General features: G+C 39.3%; 1 protein-coding gene across 1 annotated transcript in view; it reads right to left on the bottom strand.

The window, feature by feature from the left end:
• Window positions 1–21,890, bottom strand: part of MOCOS (molybdenum cofactor sulfurase) — a 232,778-nt gene that overhangs the window by 17,030 nt on the left and 193,858 nt on the right. Inside the window, exons 8-12 of the mRNA XM_055799822.1 lie at window positions 19,406–19,852; window positions 12,015–12,177; window positions 5,928–6,009; window positions 1,604–1,728; window positions 893–998 (exon numbers count right to left, since the gene is read on the bottom strand). Of these exons, the coding sequence (XP_055655797.1) occupies window positions 893–998; window positions 1,604–1,728; window positions 5,928–6,009; window positions 12,015–12,177; window positions 19,406–19,852 (923 nt within the window). The remainder of the gene's footprint in view (window positions 1–892; window positions 999–1,603; window positions 1,729–5,927; window positions 6,010–12,014; window positions 12,178–19,405; window positions 19,853–21,890) is intronic.

Here is a 21,890-nt window from a genome sequence, read left to right as displayed (position 1 = left end):
AATAAATAAATAAATAAATAAAAAACAAACCCCCCAACAACAACAAACCCCCCCCCCCCCCCCATATTCCTCCTCTGCTCAAACCAGGAATTTCAACGCAGGGGGCATGTTTGGTGGGTGACTAAGAACTAAGAAGAAAGAAGATGACACCAAGCAGAGGCAGGAAAGTTCAGCGAGACAGGAAAAGGGGGCTCAGAGGCAAATACCGGGGCTGTAGGATGCACAGCTGTGATGGAGGCCTTGAGGGCAGATGTTCTATTGAATCTGAGCCTGTCCCAGTTACACCCAAGAAACAATAACTTTCTGTTGTCAGTGTATGAAAATTTAGTTGGTAATAGGTCCCTTATCTTGGAACTGTGGGTTGGCTCAATGTTTCATTTGCTGCTCCTATCTCCCAATTTCGTACAAATAAAGCCAAATCAATTAAGAAATGAGATGAATCTAGTCCTACAAGTAGTTTTAAGATATTTCTGTTGTGAGTGTTTGCTCTAAATCTTAATGCTTCTCATAGGAAAGAAATAGTTCAGCAAGTAGCAAAATTTAGTATTTTCAACTGCCAAATTATTTATGTTAAGAAAACCTAATTATCCTTGTTTTTCTCACAAATAGAAGTTGGCTGTTCCCCAATAATCTCCTGCCACCAAATCTTTTGACAAGAATTTTGTTTAAGTTTTCCTAAAGATGACTGGCAGACAGATTATGTTCAAGCATATAATCCACATTTTCAGAAGTCACACAAGAATGAGTCATTATAGCAGTTTAGTACCTATAGATCTGTTGAACATTGAGAAGTAACTATAAATTTCCAGATAAAACAATTATATTGGCATCTTACAGCAAGATTCTGGAATCCAAGACTGCTGAGAGACATTTGGAGACAGAAGGATCTTACCTTGCAGAAATATGTTCTTTCAGCTGTAGAATGCTTGCTACATTTATCAGGAGGTATTGTGCTTCATTCACAAGAGAGAGAGATATGTTTGTAGCAGATGCCAGACCTAAAAAATCAATCCAACATTCTAACATGATCATTAAAAATCAGGAAGGTTAAACTAGTAATTTCACCTCATCTTTCCTTTGATATCTTATTCATTCTCATTAAAAAATTATTCATTCAGCTCCAAACACCAAGGAAAGATTCCAAGAATCCCCTCAAACCTGTAAATGATAATAATGTCACGCATTTAGAAACTCATATAGAGCTGAGATTTTACCAAATTTGTAAAACAATTTACAAAAGCAATATCTATGGTTTTCAATGCCCTTTCAATTTGATCCTTTCTATAATGAAACTTAGTCTAAGAATGAATTCTTTATTTATACATTTTTCATGGTAATTTTTCAAAATGATCATTGAGTTTCCAGACCGAATTATGGTCATGATGATAAAAAACCCCTCAGGATGGTGTATCTGTACTTTTTCACCAAATGTAGAGAAGCAGAAGGGCAGCATAGACAGTTTAGGTACAAATGTACCCTTTGAAACCTACTAGATCAATACTGGATCACTCTCTCACCCTTATCAGGGTAGTTACACACTCAGTATGAATTCCATGAGCCTGTTTACTAAGTGAGGAATCCCAAATAAAGAATGACAACATACCTTTTGTATTTTTCTGGTGCGACCTGCTTTTCATGTCTGAACTTTGTCTTATCAAGCGACATGGACGACCAAGAAACACAGAGAACCAGCCAGCAATTCTTTCTCCACAGTCATATGTTTTTACCCTGTTATGAGAAAAAAGGGACTTAACAGAATTTGATTGCCCAATATTTAATTTGTAAAACTGAAGAAAAATTATGAAGATGTTTATTCTGCTTCTTTCAATACAAAATACAAAATCTGTGTTGTCTGATGAGTGTCTAATGTCAAGCTCTGCATAATTTTATCTCCCCATTTTCTCAACTTTACTCAGTTACTCTTGAAGATAACATTCACGAGATCTTATTTAATTTTATACAGAAAATTACTGTGGAATAAAGGATTAAATAATCACAACACTCAAGACACTGACTCTGAAGTACAGTAACTGGTAGCCCATATTACAATACAGTATTATGAAAAAGTTAGTCTCTGGTCTGTGCTTTCAAATAGGATTAATCTGAGTTGAATTTAAGATTGCTCCACTGTGCCACACTGTATGTAATTTTTAATGATCCCATCAGGTACAACGATGTTAATTCTCTAATGTAATTCATTTTAGCACAGACATTCCACATTAAAACATGGCAGTGCTAGCAGAACCTAAGTATCTCTCTATCTAAAGATGATTTCCATTACTAGTGAATTGTCTAGTGAGAGGCTGGTAATAGACTTGTCATCTTTACCTGGATGTAATCTCTCCTAGAATGATTCTGAGATCACCTCTCTCAGTTCAGGAAGAGCACAGAACAGACCGCTGGGGAGTGATCCCATTTGCCACTAGATTCCTCAGCCCTGAGTGGTCTTAATGTCAATCTTTTAAAAACTAGGCATCTAGTTCAGATTAGTTGCCTGGATTCCCCTCACAGATAACGGAAAGAATTAAGTAGTTCCCATCCATGTTAGACCTCAGGATGGGATGACTCTCATTCTGGGAGTGTTTAACTCTATTGACGACAAAAGGAGACTTGACTGACACCTAACTTTAAAATGGCATTAACGGCTAAGAGGAATGCAAACCCCCATGCTGATCCAGGCAGGATTCTTGTAGCGAGGGAAGTGAAGTAGCAGTGCTCCTATGCTCGCCTTGCCCTAACCAGCCAAGGCAGCTAATTGGCACGGAGACTACCTGCCCTGTGAAACAAGCAAATGGCTCTGCACAGCAAAAGATGGTAAACGCTAGGGTTGAGAGAGGGAGTAGCCCGGCTTTATGGAATGCTTTGTAGGTTCAACTGAGTTACACAGGTAGAAAGCAGGACAAGTGAAATCAAAGAAATTTTATAAGCCCGCAGGGATCAGGTATTCCTTCAGCGCTTATTCCAAATTTTCATTGTGGTGCAGCTCTGTGTCCCTCTCCCAACTCTGAGACTGGACAGGTGCCAACCACTGCTGCATCTAGCCAGTGATGTCCTAGAACTGAAATGAAACTCTGGTACGATGACATATAGGCACTGTGGCAAAACAGAGGCCAAAGTTTGAGTCTCCGCATGAGATTTCATAGCCTGAGCTGAGTGGTTCTTGTGTCCTTGCTGGCCACCATGCTAAGCTGCTAATGAGAAAGCATGAATATACCACCGTAACAGTTCAGGTGAAACAAATTCCCCAGGTATTCACTCCCACCCAAACAAAGGTGCTAGAGGTATATAAATTCTCTCCTGAGCCAACTGCTTCTAGCAGCTTGCTGGGGCTTAATAGCATATAAATCAGGAACAAAAGTTTGCCTTCTTTTTAATTTACTTATTGAGTCACAGTGGCTGAGTTAGACACACACAGCATTCTTAGTATTTCATCAAACATCACTGTGCAGTTTTTGTATTCCAAGACTCCTGTGTCTTCAAATTGCTTTCACTTATCATCAGATCATTTTCTGAGCAAGCACCATCATCTCTTCAAGGTCTTATTCAAAGTCCTGTTGTAGCTCAGTTCTAATTTTCTGCTTATGTTTATTTTTTTGGAGTATTCCTTTACGTCTGTCAGCATTAAATTTCATTTACCACATGTCAGGCAATTTATAAAGGTGGGCCTAGCTCTCAGATTTTGCTTACTGTTTGCCTTGAGTTTCCCACTCATCTTCCTGTTATGTCATTTAGCTTCGGTGTGTTACAGCTGGTCCCTCTAGCCAGGTAATTTATAGAACAAGAAACAAGGACAGCTGAAGCCTGAATATTAATCCCAAGGGATATAATAGATAGATTTACACACAACAGGCTCAGTTCACATTGTTTTTAACTACACCTTTGTTGCCTTCTCCCACTGATATTAACCTTCCCTTGATCTCTTTGATATCACGGCCTGTCTAAGAGGAGGCTGTGTCCTTGACCATTGCTACAGAGCACTAACCTTGAGCATTTAGGGTCTTCTACAACATCAGTAAACTTCACATCACTAGCTTCTACTTGCATCTGTCCACTGTTAGATATCATACTAGAGAGCCATGTCCCCCCGATGTGAACAGCACATGCTGATGGACAACCCTCACTGAGATGAAGGCTAACACTGACGAATTGCTTAATGAGGGACACTTGGGCTCATCAACCTTTCGTGGTTGCTGTGAAATTAAACCTCCTCATGTGACTGCTTGCAGATTCTACATCATGTGCTCTTCTCAGCTATGTCAGCGTAAATTCAGAGTAACCACCTAAGCCAACAGAGCTGGATGAAATCACAGCACCAGAGAGCAGAATTAATAAGTGGAAAATGCCTTCAGTAGGAGCTTATTTTGAATAAAAGCCTTTAACAAAGACTTGGTCCCATTGCTCACCTCAGACACTTTGCAGAAAAGACCTCGGACCACAAATCACCTCCAGCTCTAGTGCAAAGGACTGTTTTGCTCCTATTTCTCCTTTTTTGGCCACAGAGGCTCCCCTGCTGAAACATGGGAACGTGGCATCAAGTGCTATTGGATCTCTGAGCAGTTTCAGAGCCTCATCAATGTTGTCCACTCATTCTGCCTTACTTTCTGCCTTATTTGCTAATCACAGTCCACTGTGCAGTTTGTCTTACACCTCCCCTTTCTTTGTTATTCTGTCCTTTTCTTCCTCCTCAGAACTCTAAGCAGTTTCCCATGAAAATTTCCTATTTTATACATTAAAAATGACACAGTCAGTGACATGAAAGACAAGCTACAATAAATAGCATGGCAGCAAATTATATGCACGCAGAGAGAAAGATAACCTAGCCTATTTTACAGCCTGTAATAGATGGGCTAACCATGGGGAGGCTGAGGATGAGTCAACACTAAAGGAAGTGGGACAGATGGTTAAAACAAATGACTCTTGGGTGAATTCCACTACCGGAAGAAAATACACGTCTGAGGAAAAAATCCTCTTTATCATCTGAATAGCTAGTAGAAAAGAAGGAGAAGATAATTTCCTGCATGGCTCCATGGGGAAAATGGCCAGGTCTTCTGCTGGTTTGTTTATGTGTTACCCTCAGAGAAGCAAATGTAGAAGGTTACAAAGAATTAGTATACCTTGGTTAAAAGAAGACATAAATCTGTAAATGGCTTTTAGTTGGACTTATCAAGAGACCTGGCAAAAAGAAAAGTAGATAATGCAAATGTACTTTAGGAAGGCACTTGTTACACTGCCACTCAGAAAACTTAATGAGACTGGGAAGTACTTAGAAAGTATGATGGATAAAAATTTAAGTTAACTGATAGGAAATTAATTTATTCATAATGTTATATTTCAGTGAAGTGGTATGTCTCTTGATTAAAGATCATGTAATTTCACATACTTGCCTGCAATCTTCCCAAGATTGTTAAGGGGACATTGATCAACATGGGTGGTCAAAAAAAAATTAAAAAGGGTTGTAAATATGGGTTTATAACTTCAGTAGGTTCTAGCAATTTTGAATCTGCGCAGCAGGAAATGGAAAAAGTTGCCAGCATCATTATTGTCAAATGAAGGAACTGCATTCAAACCCTGCTGAGGCTCCCAGCTGGCATTTGGGAATAACTGGGGACACCTTTCCCTTTTCTCACCCTTGCAGCAAGTAAAATAAAAGATCTCCCTTATTCAAGTGAGTGCCAAGTCATCACAGTCTCTTGTACCATCCTTCCTCCCCTTTTTCATTTTTATTGTTCTTTAATGGTTTGTACCAGACATGCTGGGCATGCCAAATTACCTATCTAGACTGTCTTCTCCTGGTCCACTAAGTCATTAATAGCTTTCTACGCTCCCTCTCTTTTTGTAAGGACATCTGCCCCTGCACGTCCATCCAGTCGTGTCCTGTGTGTCACTACAGTGATTTTCAGCTGTGACTCCTCTCCGTTGTCACTCACCTGTGTGAACAGACTTTACTCTCACTGATCACTGCCCCTTCTCCAGTATTTTCTTCCAGTGATACAGATATTGGGTCCATTCCTAGACGGGCAAAGAGCAAACCATATTTAAATAAAACATTTATGCAGAACCATAGGGTCAATAAAAATTTCTTAGTTTTACATCTGTTCACAATCACAGCAGCCTCCCAAATAGTATGTGACAAATCTTTTTTTCTTTTTTTGCTAGAATTACATCCTCTGCCTGCAGGTGGCTCCAAATGATAATGCAAAGAGCAAAGTCCACGTTAAGGAATACACAATTTCCAGTTGAGTAACTTCAATATCTGTGTATATCAGGCAACAAAACTGGCACAGAATTACTGCTTCAGCCATGGTTTCTGTTGAAAGGATGAGTTTATCACTGTTGTGGCCCCTCTAGCAAATCAGGAGATGAGGTTAATCACTGTTGGGTTGGCATTTTTTTTCTGAATGGTGAAATGGAATGATCTGAAAGATGGAAGATGAAAGACGGAAACAAAGAAGTGAAAAAATAAGCACAGGCTCTTCAAGGAAAGAAATATAATGTGTCATAAACCTACAATAATTTAAAGATAAAATGTATGGAAACCACTAATGAAAAAATTATTCCCATCTATTTCTACGTTTAAAACAGATGAGGAATCCCTGGTAATGATCTATGTTAACAACTTCTTCAGTAGTTTGTTATCTTGAAAAGAATGAGCCAAAGAAATGAAAAGGCTACTGTGGTTTACTAGAAGCAAAAAGAAAAGCTGTACTGTTCTGCTTTCTGTTAATTGAAAGCCATAATCTTAAATGACAGAGAGTTTTACTGTGTAGATGCAATGAGTCCAGCTCTTTTCCATTATACTGCAAGATACCAGCAAAGACTCCTATCTCCCATTTCCCAGCTTTATAACAGCACATTTTGATTTCACTTAGTACTTCCTGTTTGTAGTATTTAGTACACATAAGAATCAAGCTCTACCAGCTCTGTGATAGGGTGAAATCTTTTCTGAAGAGTAATAAAATGTAGTTCAGATTCACTATATCCCAACTATCAGCTCCTTTTTTTAATGACGTTAGTATACTTCAGAAGTTAAGACTGAGGGGGAAAAGCTAGCTTCATTCAGGAAAATAAAACATGTAATAAAAGTATTGAACTTGCTTGCAAGAACCTGGAAAAGAAGTCATTGTTACCATCTTATAGACTAGAACTAATGCTCTTGTACTTTGAAACAATTAAACATTAGCAACATTCCTTCTGGAAAAGAAGGGCTCGAAAGGTTTTGTCCTGTATGCATCCTTAGCTGTGGTATCTTTTAAAAATACTTTCTAAGCAAGGCGTACTCACAAAAATTCTTAAAATAGAGTCTCAGGGCTTTAAAAAGCCCTGCTTTTATACACCAGCAAGTGTATCACATTTTAATTGAACAGTACACATTTTACAGTGATGTTTAGGTCAGTTACACATTGTTAATTACAATTTTATTCTATCTTAAGGCAAAAAAAATAAAAAAGAATATTGCCAGTTACTAAAATGTAAAAGCTGTCATTCTGCATGGTCATTTGCTTGATAATAAAATTCACAGATGTGCTCACAGTATTAATATAAAAAAATTATTCTTGTTTTTATAGCTCCTATTTTCAGTCAGTGAGAAAAATTAGAAGTCTGTTATTTCAATAGACTGAAATATAAACTATTCATGTATATTCTTTCATCAGTGTATGCACTTAGTTCCCATTATTTTTATTGGCAGTAACACAGGACTATTTGAAGGCACAATAAACTCCATAAAGTGTAATTAGTTGCTCAGTTTTACTAGGAACTACTTTCTACTCCAATATTTTAAAGCCTTAACATCACCCAAAATTTCTCCCTCTGTGCAGCAGCAAACTGATGCCCGACTTGCCAGAGTAGTGCTGATTGTCAGCTAAAACGGAAAGACAGAAATTAGCCTTCTACAGAAATGTATTCTCAGCCAAATTCTGTTTGGCTGACTTTTGTGCAGGTCAGGAACAAACCCAGTGTAATCTGTGCCCCCGTTCATGTATTTGATGGAACAGGACAACAAGATTTCCCTGGATTCCCACTTAATGTAATATGGCTTCTAGAAATAAAGGCACCTGCTCTTGCCCACCTTTAAGTTACTGGTATCCTACCCATCAACTGCTTCAGACAAGATATAAGAAGTTGTTTGCCTCCATGGGGGTTTATTTAGAGTTACACTGATTTTCTCAGTGATAGCAAGGGTTCGTTACACTCTTTATGCCAAAAAGAATAGGAAATGCCTGTTAACAACCACATAGCCTAAGAAAATAATTCTGACAAAATTGACAAGCACAGTTTCTCAAAATTAAAATCTCACTCCTTGTACTGAAGTAAAGTACAGCCAGTGAGAGACTAAGCACAAGCTTTCCTCTCCCTCTGCTCTCACCCCGTTCCTCGGGGATCAGGTGAACACCATGCAAGCCAACTAATTTTGCAGGGAAAGATCCTAAGCCTTCAGGCAGTTTTGGCCTTGTCTAGAGTCCCAGTCTGATGTCTTTGCTACGCACAGTGGTGGCAGGATCACACAGCTGGGTCAGTCACACCGTGGGTCTTCCCACCCAGGGCTGCTTGTTAGGTGGGCTACAGAGACACCCAACATGCAGGAGTTAAAGAAAGAACCTGAAGTGGTGCCTCAGCATACGGAGGATTCAGCAAAAGGTACTAAAGCCGTTACTGTCACACTAAATCATGCCGACAATTTTATGTTGTTGGACAGGGAAGACGGAGAATATTAAACCATATTGAAATAAAATAGCCATAAACAAATTTTCCACTAATGAAAAGTTCTAGAGGCAGAGAAAAGCACATGCCTGGAGGGGGAGAGAGAACAGACTCATTATGTTTTAAAAGTGTCACAGACAGTCTTCACCATAATCTAATAGTATAACAGCAAAGCGTTCTTTAAAAATGCCACATACTTCGGCCACGTGGGATTTGCCCCACTCGGCTTTAGGCACTTACCAGAGGCACCTAATCCAGCAGCACGTTGCCTCAGGCTCTCTCTATGGGAGAGGCACCGCCAGACAGCAAAGCACGCTCTAGATGGAGATCATTGCCACAGCCTGCTCTCACAACGAGAAAGGCGCAGATGATAGCAGAGAAACTGGTAGAGAAAGCAGAGTGGTTACAGCCTCCTTGCAGAGGAGCAGGAGGAAGGCAGCTAGGCGGGCTGCAGCTGTCACCCAGTCAGCTCAGAGCTGCTGGGTTTTCACGTTCACTGGGGCGGGGGATTCAGTAAACCTGCAGCTCAAAGGTTTTCTCTCTCTTTTTTTCACTGCTGTCGCCTCCCTCACCCACTCCTCACCACCAGGTATGTCCCCATCACACTGAGAGGAGCAAAGGAACTCTCCACAAGAACTGTGAGGGCAGAGGGAGGAGAGGGGGAGTTGGAGAAAACACAACTAATCTTGGAAAAATGCATGCTACTGTGGCTGGGGAAAGGCGGTTTGGGTGGGAGGCATACAGTGGGAGAAATAACTCACAAAGCAACAAAGCTGGAAGAGACCTGGAGGTGGCTGTAGTCAGCAGGCTAAGTGCTACAAATCTGAAATAGCATTAGCCACCGGCACAGGCCAGCGAAGGCCCTGAGCTGTAGAACAGCCAGCCTGGCTCCTCAGAGGTCCACTGCTCCTCACCACACTGATCGCTGCTCCAGCTACACAGGCGGCGTTCAGCTTCAGGTCCCAAATTAGCAACAGACTAGTGACAGGCTGGTGAGAGTGGTGACAAAAGCAACACTGATTAACATGGGATTTTCAAGTAAAGAGTCAACTTATTACATTAAATTTGTCTGACATGAAATGATTTAAGTGGGAGATATAATGATGACCCATGTATGTGAAGGGATAAAAGAAAAAAAATAACGCTAACAAAGAAATCATGCATTTGGGCTGGAGGTAAGAGGAAAGAAAACAGAATAAATATTGGAACAACTTCCCACAGATTTATCTGCTCAGTCTTACCCTGCCTGTTTGTATGTGTTCCCATTGCTGCGCTATCTTATGAGCAGTAACCTCTGGAATATTCTCCCCAAGCAAATGAAAGCCAGTATTGCACTGTCAAGCATTAGAGTGCCACAGGTTGCAAGAACACCATGAGAGTGAAAAATAGCAGGAATATTATAAAAAGAAGCTCCACACCACCTTATGGGCTAGGATTATTGGTATCTACAGTCATTATAGAAAGAATAAAATGACTCCATTCTTACACACTGGCTGTACCAAAGCAGGCTATAAATAAATGCCCACCATATTTCTGTTAGAGCACACTGGAGATCTGATCAATTACTTTTCGGAGGAAAAGTGATCCATAGATTGGATCAATCACTTCTGGGTGGAAATGGTTCTCACTTTCATTGGACGGAAGGTGCATGACAGTAAAACTCCAAGAATGACACAAAGTAAAATATAGGATTTAAAGGTGAATTTCACCTTGGCCCTAAATATGGCAAGGCATTGTAAATCTCAGTGAGAAATGGATGCCTTGACTGCCTGAGAAAACTTCTTCCTGACTCTGAAGTATGTCAGTGCAGGTATTATTGACAGGCAAACATACTAATGGATATACACTTCCCTGAACAATGTGGTACTAGCAAGGGGAAAAAAGAACATACTCAGAAGAGCAGAATGAAGCAAGCAAAAGGCTCAACAGAGCTGAACCTCTGAAAATGTAAAGGATAAATGGAGAAAGTTTGGACAAGACTTCACACGGTGTCTCCAAGCAAGAGGTACACACAGAAAGGAAGAGAAATGCTAAGGAACTCAATTTCTAGAAATAACTGACTTTCTGAAGCATTTGGTAATTTAAAAGTTGTGAGAGAAGGCTTTCTATATAACTGAACACCAAAAATTTGAGGTGCAAGGTGTTCCACATAGAACTGAAACGAATTAACAATACCTCTTCAAAGGAAGATTATAGAGGGAAGAGTGGAAAATGGAAGCGTTTGGGCCAATGAGCCAGTCTAGAATCCCTAAGAAGAGACTAGATCGTGTTTGGAATCTGAAACACACACACAAAATCACACAAAACTAGTGAAAGTTTGACAAACCTATTCCAGACAAAATAAATCAACTGGTCAGACTTAATTTTATGGAGAATGCTCAGACAGCTGGAAAGGACAACTGTAATATACAAACAGACTGTAGTTACAGGTTTACTCACACGGATTTCTAATAAAGGGTGAAAAATTTGAATATAAGATGCCTTGTTTTGCTCTAGCTACTGAAAATGTGGGCACATACATTATTAATGGTTAAGACATCCAGGTTGAGTAAATGTTAGACCCCAGGGAAATGATGAACACAATTCAGACACATGCAAACTTGGCATTAATAACGACTTTTGTGGAATACAAACCTGTTCCAGCATTCAGTGCTAACAGCACTGTTAGCAAAATAGTAATTTGTATGTCCAAGCAGCAAAGGGCTTTCTGTAATACTTTCCATAAGTTGTTTGTTTGGGGTTTTCCCCCTCAGCAGTGAATAAAAAGGATTTTGATGAATCCAAACATCATGAAATATTTGCCTGCTAGTGCAGGTATTTAACTGAGCTAAATAAAGTCTATTCCTTATTTTAATTCATACTAATTTCCACTGAAGACTCTACCCCTCTAATCACAGAGCTGGAAGGAGAGCTATAAAACGGGAAGGCCTTTGGCCAGGGTGTTTGATGTTAGGCTCCTATTCCTTTACCTCTGTGGCAATAACAGATCCTTCAGGCTGCTGGACTTCCTGATGTGGAGAGGTACACTAGTCAGTAAGTTTCCACATCTGTCAGTTCGTTCCTCCTTCCTGGAGCATCCACTTTACGTATGCACGTAGGGAGTTGCTGTCTGCTCTCTGTCTGTCCCCAAAACAAACTAGCAAACTACCCAGGGCTTTATATTACAGCCTGGGCTTTCTTTGCCCACAGCTGGTAGCAGAATTTCTCCCTGAAGCCAGTAAGCACACAGAGCATTCAGTAGTTTAGTGGGTGCATGCAGGTGTCTCTGCCCAGAAGTTTGATACCGATAATGAAGGGAGGAATTGTTCACTAACCTTCTGCCTGAATGACCATATGTTTTTGCTTCAGATCAATTGAGGGATTTACAAGACACAACCTTGGCTCCTGCTTCTGAGTCATGCAGACTCCATTCTGGTTTACAACCATCCAGTTTCGGTCATACAGCAAACCCTGGTTTCCTACTGGCCATTCTGTAACCTGGGAGAGCATCAGGAAAGGATACAAAAGTTTAGAAAATGTTAGCTGCATTAATAGATTTATGCTGAAAAGAAAAGAAAGGGAAAAGAAACTGTTAATGAAATTCTTTGAAATCACGAAAACATGTGCAAGCCAGTGTCAGCCTTTAATAAGAGAAACCTTAATTGCAAATCAAAGATAAAGATATCACTGTTGAAAGCTGACAAAACAAAACTGAGTTACTGCAATTTGTTACATATTATCATACACTTTAGTTTAACAGAGCTATAAGAATAAACAATCTCTGAAACACTCTGAAAACTGTTTTCAGTTTTATACTCATCCACTTTTAGAACATCTCCCCCCAACAATTTTCTTTTGATTTACAAAGCGCGGACATTTAATGGGAGCTGCATGAATTAAGGCAAAACCAAACACAAAAAAAGCAAGAACAATGTGAAATTAAAAATTCTGAAAAACCTTATTTTTCATAAAACTGGAACCGCTTTACCAATGAATTCATTTGAGAAAACCTCCACCACTTAGGCTTCTGGTTTAGCTAGGAGCATAATAGTTTCTCCAGATCTCCTTACAACAAAACACATTGTCTTCTTTGCCGTATGTTCTTCCATTACTTCTGTAACAGTCTTTACATCCAATAGCCATACAAGCATATTGCCCTTGCTTTCATGTACATTTTTCTGGTGAAAAGAACATCTGTTACTGATGCTACACAGATGGTAATCTTGAAATCAAAAGACAGAGCAATTTTAGTAATGCCTTTGGGTGATATTAATAACTGCTTTCTCCTTCAGAATGTTAAAATATTAATACCACTCTTTTAAAATAAAGCTGGACATTTAAACTTATTGCTTCAGCTCACGTATGCTTTCTAGTCACAGTTGAATACGAAGAAAAGTTAACTACAGCGGAACTTTGTTGAATTCTTGTATAAAATCTTAGCACAGCTCACACGAATTAACTGGTAAAAGACTTTAGCAAAAGGTATTGGGAAAAGGATATGTCTAGCATGGCTGGAAGCACTGGTTAGATTAATTAAAACTCACATTTTTGTTTAGCATGTGCTCTATCCAAAACCTCGTAGAACCCATGATATCCTGTTTTTATAAACTTTTGCAGGTTTTATAGGAGCCTGCAGCAATAACTTGACACTGATGGCCTGACTAGAGAAAGCTGAGGGTAGGCACTCTGGAACTGAAGACTTCAAGCATTAAAGATGAACTAGAAATAATTTGGCCATCGTGATATCAACTGTATTGAATACAGAAAATACATGGAAAGATTTTAAAGAGAAGAAATATATTTTATCAACCTGCTTGAGTATAATATTACTTGGCAGATTTTTAAGTGAGAATGGATGAAAAAATCAGTCAAAAATGAAAACTTTATGCCTGGCAGTGTCAGCTGAAACCATGTTCTCCAAATGCCTCAAACTGTCAGCACCTAAATGATATGAAGCTTTGTATTTTTTAGGAGAGGAATCATAGCCCAAAGACTGCAATATCAGCTCAGGAACAGACTTTTGTTCTTGCTGGAAATTATTCTTTGGAGAGGCCAGTATTTTTTGGTTATCCTGTATAATTAGATTACAAAATGCATTTGAACAGCTGGTAATCATCTGAGAACTGCAAGAATTTCCTGCTAACAAATCTCCCTTCCAAAACAGAAGATCACTAATTGGTAATACATGCTCCCATGGATCCAACAGATCTTTATAGGATTTGCAAGATATAAAGAGCAGAATAAACTAAAAGAGAAGAAAACCAGAAAAAAAGCACAAAGGCTCCTAGCTCCCTATTGTAACATTCAGTTGTTTTGCTTCCACTTCAGGACAGGAGTCTTATTGAGGAGATAGCTTAAGTGCTTGCTTACCCTTCACTGAAGGCAAGAGGTTTTATCAGCAAAACAAAACATTCTCCCTTTAATCAGAACTTCAGCTGATTCTCACATGCTAATAGTCATTGTGGGGAAAGCCCAGCTAGCTAGGTAGCAGGTATTTGGAAATAATCAACATCTTCCATTCAGAACACCTCCGGTAGGTCTAACATTATGGCAGCTAACTCCACACTCCACTCCAAAATGCATCATATGACTATATGTCCTCAGCCCATTCCTCCCCTTCCTCCAGGCATTTGCCACTGTAGTAAGAGACTCGTACATACATGTGCCCTGCTGTGAGTTCCTGTCCTCTCACGGATGTCCCCTGTCCACTGTCAAGTGCTCTACTTTCTCTTAAATTTTCAACTTACTGTCTTGCACGTGTTGCTAAAGCCCAAATAAGTAAAGCTGCAACAACTAAATAACTGTGCACCCTGCCTTGGACAGAGAGTCACAGATGATCATGAAACAGTCAGAGCTGGTTTGTTGCCAATGCTGATACTGGAGATGAGCATGGAAGAACATATACATTTCTATTCTTAGCACTTAGGCTTGTGACCTGTGCAGACTGTTTCCTGCCGTTATTTCAAAGAGGCTGAAGGGACTGTTAAATGATTACAAGCAACTGAATAGAGCAGTTCAAGCAAAGTCTGCCTGCTCTGCTTTTATCCGAGACACGAGTGGTTCAGTTTGCTCCCCCTGGATTATGTCTGCGATGTCTGCCCAAGGCTAGGAGACAGGACACGGGCTGCAAAGATGATGTGTATCCTGGTAGATCAGCAGCAGGAGCTCAGTCAGGGCACTCAAATGTCACTAAATTACCTATATTCAGGCAACCAGTACCACGAAGTAAAGCAACCGATGAAGCTTACTGCAAAGTAAATCAGGTTAGCATATATCACAGTAAGGAATGCTGCATTACACAGCTTCTAACTTGATTCCCTAAAGTTGTCTGACCATCTCTGACCACTGAGACAAATTACAATGGAGAAGACAGAAAGAAAGCAGGGAGACCAATATTTTACTGACAGACGCTAGCATACACCTTCATTCCCAGCATGGCAGGTGAGCTGATCATCCAGCATAAGGTCTTCTCTACCTGTCATATGCAAGGCTCATTGCATAGTACAGCCAGTACATGGTATTGTCCTATCTGCTTTAGTCCATTTTTCTTCTTGTAATGTAAAAATATGCATTTCAAAAACATGGTTCTGGTTTTCTTTTTTTTTTTTTTCCCCAGAAATTTCTTTAAAACATTTTGGGCTGCATTTCTCCATAGTTCACAGTAAGGTCATCATGAAGGCTAATACAATTTTCAAACACACTAAAGGAATCACTGAACGGGTTTTAAATTATGTAAGTTTAAAAATGTTAGCGGTCTTACGTATAATTTATCCACTGATCACCAGGAATTTGCATTGTATTTTAAATTAAAAGATAATTTGTCTTCTGTGTTGAGATGCAATTTTTATACCCCGAAATCTACTGCAAGAATAATAAAGTTATTAATGTTTAAAGACCTAACCTTTTTCACTGGGCACATTGCATTATGTAATTATGCAAAATTCATCAACATGAAAGATGTTCATGCTTAAAAATGCATGCTTAAAACACATTTTTATGTTGGAAAAGAAGAAAAAAAGTGGTCTGGGATAGAGGTTACTTCTCTTCTTTGCTTCTCCCCTTTTAATAAACTAATCCTAGGGAAAAGAAAGTGCATTTAAGAAGCTGAGTTAGAATATTCTGCCCTCCACTTCCTGCACTACAAAACCCATGGAACACTGAGATGAGACTGTCCCATGACCGGGAACACTTTGCAAAATGCTGTAGGAACTAACCGACCTGCAGCGAGCTGATGACCTTCATTCCAAGCTTCATCTTCCTAGCTGCCAAAGCACCCTGCACTCCCATTTTCTCTGGAGGTCAAGCACCCCCCATACTGAAACACTTAGAGTAAGAACAGAGAAATCAGAGTTTAGGAGAGGAGGAGGTGATGTGACTCTAAAGAGATCAAAGAGCTGTGAGTCTGTCTGTACTCACATCCTCACAGAGTTTGTCCTCCTGCCCCTAATCAAGTCATCTATCCTGCAACCAGTAAGTCAGCAGGCAGATTTCACTGGCAGACTGGCCGAGTCCTGCACACACAGTTTGCTGGAATTTTCCACAGCACATATTATTTTAGGCAAACATAAGTGATCGTCTACTTAAAATAAAGCCTATTTACTACACATGCTAAAGGTCTGACCTCCCATACCAGCTGGAGGCCTGCACTTGAACTTAAAATCTATGAGATTCTGATCTCAAGTATCCAAGTATCACAAGTGAAGTGAATTTATTGCTGTCCAGTATCTAAACCACTTTCACCTTTTCACATAAGCTAGCTTAGAGCTACCCTACAATTGACAAAAGTGGAAATCAAATTCTTAATTGGGAAAACAGTTTTCTAAATTTCCAACAACTACAAAGTATCTAAAAGTATTTTAGATTTAAAACATAAAACTGAATTTCAATTCTTGGATTCTAACTGAAGACCAAGAAAACTACAAGCTACATGATTATGACATTAGAAGTTTATGAGTTTACTGAAGTAAGGAGGTAATACAATGTTTAATGTGAAGTTGGTAGGATAAGAACCACTAACAGAATGTCAAAGGAATAATTTTCTATAGGACTCAGTCTTTTCACGATAAAAACCTAGAGATGCTGGTATAATCATTAATTTATGAGGCAAAATTATTTTCAGGATTTGATTCCACTCAATCATGGCAAAGCTCCTCTAGCCTGTCTCACTTCAAACTCCAGTGCAGGTGGGATGGGTTATTTCCCTGTTTCAAGGTGATACAGGCTGATGTTGCAGTAATGACACACATAGATCTGTGGAGGTTGGTGCACTCTGCAGTTAGCGATGGTGTGGGTTCTGGCAACGATAGCTTGCTATTCTACTCTTACCCATTGGGAAGAGACCAAGCCACTGTCTGATTCAGAATGGGATTAACTGAATTTTAAAGCTCACTACAAATGGGTGGCTGTAAGTTGCCATTTTTACCCCTTCTATAGGCAAACAGTGAGACTGACTGATCTTTCACAGGCTGGTTATAAATGTACAACAGTACATGTAGACATGCAGACATGTAAAAGTGCCTCTCAAACTTTTGGGAAGAAATATGTGAAGAATGCCTGGTGAACAGGAAGAATATCACAAAAGCAAACACATTTTCTTTGGGGATTTACTTCAATATAGAAATTGATGAAAATAAAAATACTCTTTTGACTTTGTCTCCTGGCCCGCTTTCCTTATGCATTGAAAGCCCTTTGTCAGTGTATCTGTTAGGTCAGCTTCTGCTGTTCTTTCACATGTACTCATGTATCTTCTATAAACCAAGTGGAAATGCACAAAAAATGCTCTTTGAGAAGAGGGGGAGAACTAAATGCCATTTATAGTGAACTTCCAGTCCCTTCCAACACCATATACTAAATACAGTATATATTTAATTGTATATTACTTGTTGGCAATACAGGCTCTGACAGTGCGTAGCATACTGGGTCCTAATGCAGCTGATGCTCTGTTATCAAAAAATATCATAACAGACTTCAGAAATTACTTTAGGCATGCAAAACTAAACCTCATAATGTAATTGCTGGGTTAGTATCTATTTTTAAACTTTTCAAATCAGCTAGTGTTAGCTGTGTAATCCAGGTTGCCTTGGAATCCTCTTGTAGTCAATGGAGACAGAAATATCCAGGAACCATTAATTTTTCCTACTGCAGATGCCTATTTTATGATAAAATGAATTAGCAGGTATCCATCTCCCACTGCTTACGGAATAGTTTCTAACTTTACAGGGGCAAGTTGAGGTAAGATGAACCCTGCTTTCACATTGGGCTGATTAACACATGCCTGGCATGAGAAGCATGCATGAGGCATGGGGCTTTTCCCCCTCCATAAAAATTGCACTTCTGTTTGCCGAGGAGTACCAGGTTTGTATGAATTTATCACACGTTTCCCCTCACAGAGCTTGAAGAGAAGAAACCTGGCCCAGACTGTGGGAAAACATCAGATTTCTTTCATGCTGAGCTACGTCTTACCTGCTCCTGAGCACAATCACTTCAAAGCCTTCCTAGGGCTGAATGTTGTGGTATGTATCTCACAACACCAGCCTGCATGTTAAAAATAGAAATCAACCCCAAAGGGGCTTGAATACCGCTACAGCGTACTTCAGCAGCTTCTGTCATGGGCTTCTGTAATACAGCTATAATAACTGCAACACTTAAACAAAGGTTAAAAGATTTTTACATGAAATGTGGGTTACTTTAATTTTCTAAACAGTTTGATTTAGTGGGAGGTTAATAACAGGTGGAAATCATTTCTTTAGGTCTCATTTAGTGCTCAAGATTGTGCCTCTGTATTAAAGACTTCATAATCCGAGCCAAATTTAAAAATACAAATGTTTTGTTGATCATTTAATAGTGTTTGCCTTAATTCCCCAGCCTCTTTTTGCATTAAGGAAAAAATAATAAATCATGGTCAAATCAGCTGAGAAGCCATATTTTAAATGCAGGTGATTTGCCACTGGGTTTGACCCCAATTTTCACTTAGATGTGAGACAGTGACCTACATCAGTAAGTTTTCATAGGGAAAGTTACACAGTTATTGACATTCATTAAATCACTTCCCAGTATGGTATTAAGCAGAGTCACATTCTAGGTCATGTGTGGACCATACACCTACTTCATCATGCATTATTTAAAAAAAAGTCACAGCTAAGGTGATGATATTATTAACTTGGTAAAAAAGCAATTAAAATCTTCAAAGAGTGAACTTTCAAATAGTGCTGTAACACTTAAATGTCATATTTCTGTTGCAAATGTATTTTTAATGATAACATTTCTTTGTAATGTAAATCAGCCTTCTCTCAATTATAACATGTTAATCAAGTTATTTCTCAATTGCTGCCTACCCATCAATGCCTACAAGTCCATCACATGTCATTCTGTAAAAGCATACTAATTACTTGATTATATTTTACTCAAGTTTTGCAAATCCAACTATTTTCTTACAGACTGCACATTATGTGCAGATTTGTCTGTTGGGGGGGAGGGGAGAGCAGAAGATACATTTGCATCCTGTGACTTCAGCCTAATTGAAGATCCTTCAAAGTACCTTAGCATGCAGGACTTGATCCCAGAAACTGGAGAAAAGGAAGAACGGGTACTGCTTTCTAATATCTCTAACACACGCTATTCCCGGATGACATGTCCAACAGGGGTAAGGATAAACACTATATATATATATAAAAACACTATATATATATATATATATAAATATATAAGAATGATTCAAAGCACATACCTCAAATGCAGAGCAGGACTTGATTGGGTAGAGGTAAATCCTGGTGACACTGATGGGCTTGCCACCTCTTCTACATGTTGGTACTGCAGTCTCAGAAACAGCTGCCCTTATGCTTTCTGCCTCAGCCTCCGGTGGGTGCCCACTGACAGCCGTCTTTGTCACAGACAAATTATTCCCAAGTTCTCTGACCAAGGTGTGTGGTACTGCCGACAATTTACCTGCATTGTTAATGGAAGGGTGCTCAGCTGGGACAGACTCTGTTTTCAGCTTTGTAACAGAGGACTGGAAAGGAATCTCAGTGTCTGATTTTGAAAGTCTGGTGGCTATGATGAATTTCAAAAAACTCTGTGCATCTTCAAAAGAAGACATGTAGCCAAAGGATATTCTCACAGAACCCGTGGGACGTCCATCAACTATGTCTATATCATCTCCACAGACATGGCCAGCCTAGTTTCAAATAGGAAGAAAACCGAAGAGCTATTATGACAGACTTCGCTTTATCTCCTTCTAATCTTACATAGTCTCTTGAGTCTTTTAATTCTAACCTGAAAAACTGTTTTCAAAAATACAAGGTTAACTCATGAATAGAAAGAGAAAATGGAGAAAAAAACCCCCAACTGTCTTATTACTTGGTCAAGTGGGGATGAAGATTGTTTGAGATGTCCTAGTCTACCCTAAGGCAAGAGACTTCTCAAAACCATATTACGAATCACAAAAGGGTTGTAGGTCCCAGGATGGTCTATTAGCTAGGGTAGCCTCCAGGTATATTCCAGTCTCATCTGCATAGTTCACCAGGATTTAAACTAGGATATTACATTCAAATAAGTGAACAAACTGTGACTTCTCTGGGGAAGTTTTCTTTATATTCTCTGTCAGAACAGTTCCATTTTATATCATTAGTGGCTTATTCATGGTGTGTGTTAAACAGGTCAATGGACAGCCACGGAGCTCAGAACTGGTCTGGGATATTACCAAAGCAGAGACTTTAATCTAGAGCTCCAGCATCCAAAGTCACTTCCCTCATCATTGGGCAATGCAGCAAATCTGTCTGGCTGAGCCAGTCAACACATTGCTTTCAGGGTGGAGGGAACGGCCTTCCCCCTAGCACTTCCTCCTTTGAAGAACAGTTTTCCACTTAGAACATTTTTGTTGAAAAATCCCTCAAATACCTTAATAGTGACTTCCATGGTGACACCCCTCTATTTGACACGTCTTTCATACAGCAGCCTCTGGAAAAATCTCCCTTAAAGAAGTTTCTCCTCCAGTAACTGGGCCAGCGAATGCTGCCACTCACCTCTGGAGAGGTAAGGTAGGGACCTCTTTTGTTCATCCATCTAACACTAGCTCACCAATGGACACAAGATTTAGTCCTAAATCAGCATCCTTATTCCTGGAAGTGCAGCAGCTATTTTATTTTCCCCTCAGAATTTCATTTATTTACACATTTCTTTTACGTAAAAATGGAAGTGTGAATAGTTTATTTACATGAGGGCTTTTTTAAGCAAGAAATGTCACAGTTCAATGAACACAGATGCCATTTATACAAGGATAAATAAAAAAACCCCAAACCTATACATCAAAGCATATTTACTAAATACAGTAGTAAATATTTTAATGTAGTATGATGCAGCTTTTATCCTTGACAATAAAGCAGATGCAAAATTTGCAAAATTAGGTTGCATCTGTTAATATACTTGTAACCTTTCTGTAAAGTATTAACTGATTGACTAAGAGGTTTCTACTGTGCAAATAAGTAAGTTCCTATGTAACATCCTAGAAAAGCTAACCACATTTCTCCAGGGACCCTTGAGGACAGAAAGTCATCCCTCACAGGCATTTTATAGATGGAAATCCTCTCCAGGGAAGGAAGAACACAGTCATTGCCCTGAGAAAAGGTGAAACCGAAGTGTATGTGCAAATAATGTGGTAAAAGATGTCTTCCCTTATACACTAATGTTGTCAATGACTCATCCAGATCCTTCTCAAAGGACTGATGGGAATGAGATGTCCCAAAATAACGACTGCTTGACTGCACCACCTTACAATACAATTTTTGGCAGATTAAGTGTCTCTCTGTAAGTTTGGGTTTGACCTACTGCCATTTAAATGACACAGATATGTAAGGGGCCACCCACTCCTTAGGAAAATCCTCCTTCTTTAAGGAGATCCAAGAGCATTACAGCTGGCCATTTGGCTTTTTGCACTCCAGCAGAAGGGTAGATCTTTTTTTCCTTTCTCAGAGGACACAGCTTCCTTGGTAAATCAAAGCACCGTTTTGCCAAGGAAGGTATTAAAGATCTCTCCCCATTTAAGAACTTATGCTATCAGTCTTGCATGTAAATGTGTTTGCAAAAGTTATCTAAATGTCTCTTTGAAATTATAAGGGAGCTACAATATCATACAGACAATTTTTTATCTTTTGAAGAATACCTTTAACAAAACTTTGGATTGCTCTGTATTAATTTACTGTAGTTTCAAACTCTGA

This window comes from Falco peregrinus, chromosome 3 (assembly GCF_023634155.1).
Source record: "Falco peregrinus isolate bFalPer1 chromosome 3, bFalPer1.pri, whole genome shotgun sequence".
Taxonomy (NCBI): domain Eukaryota; kingdom Metazoa; phylum Chordata; class Aves; order Falconiformes; family Falconidae; genus Falco; species Falco peregrinus.
The sequence above is the reverse complement of the archived record's forward strand: the minus strand, read 5'-3'. Positions and strand labels throughout refer to the sequence as shown.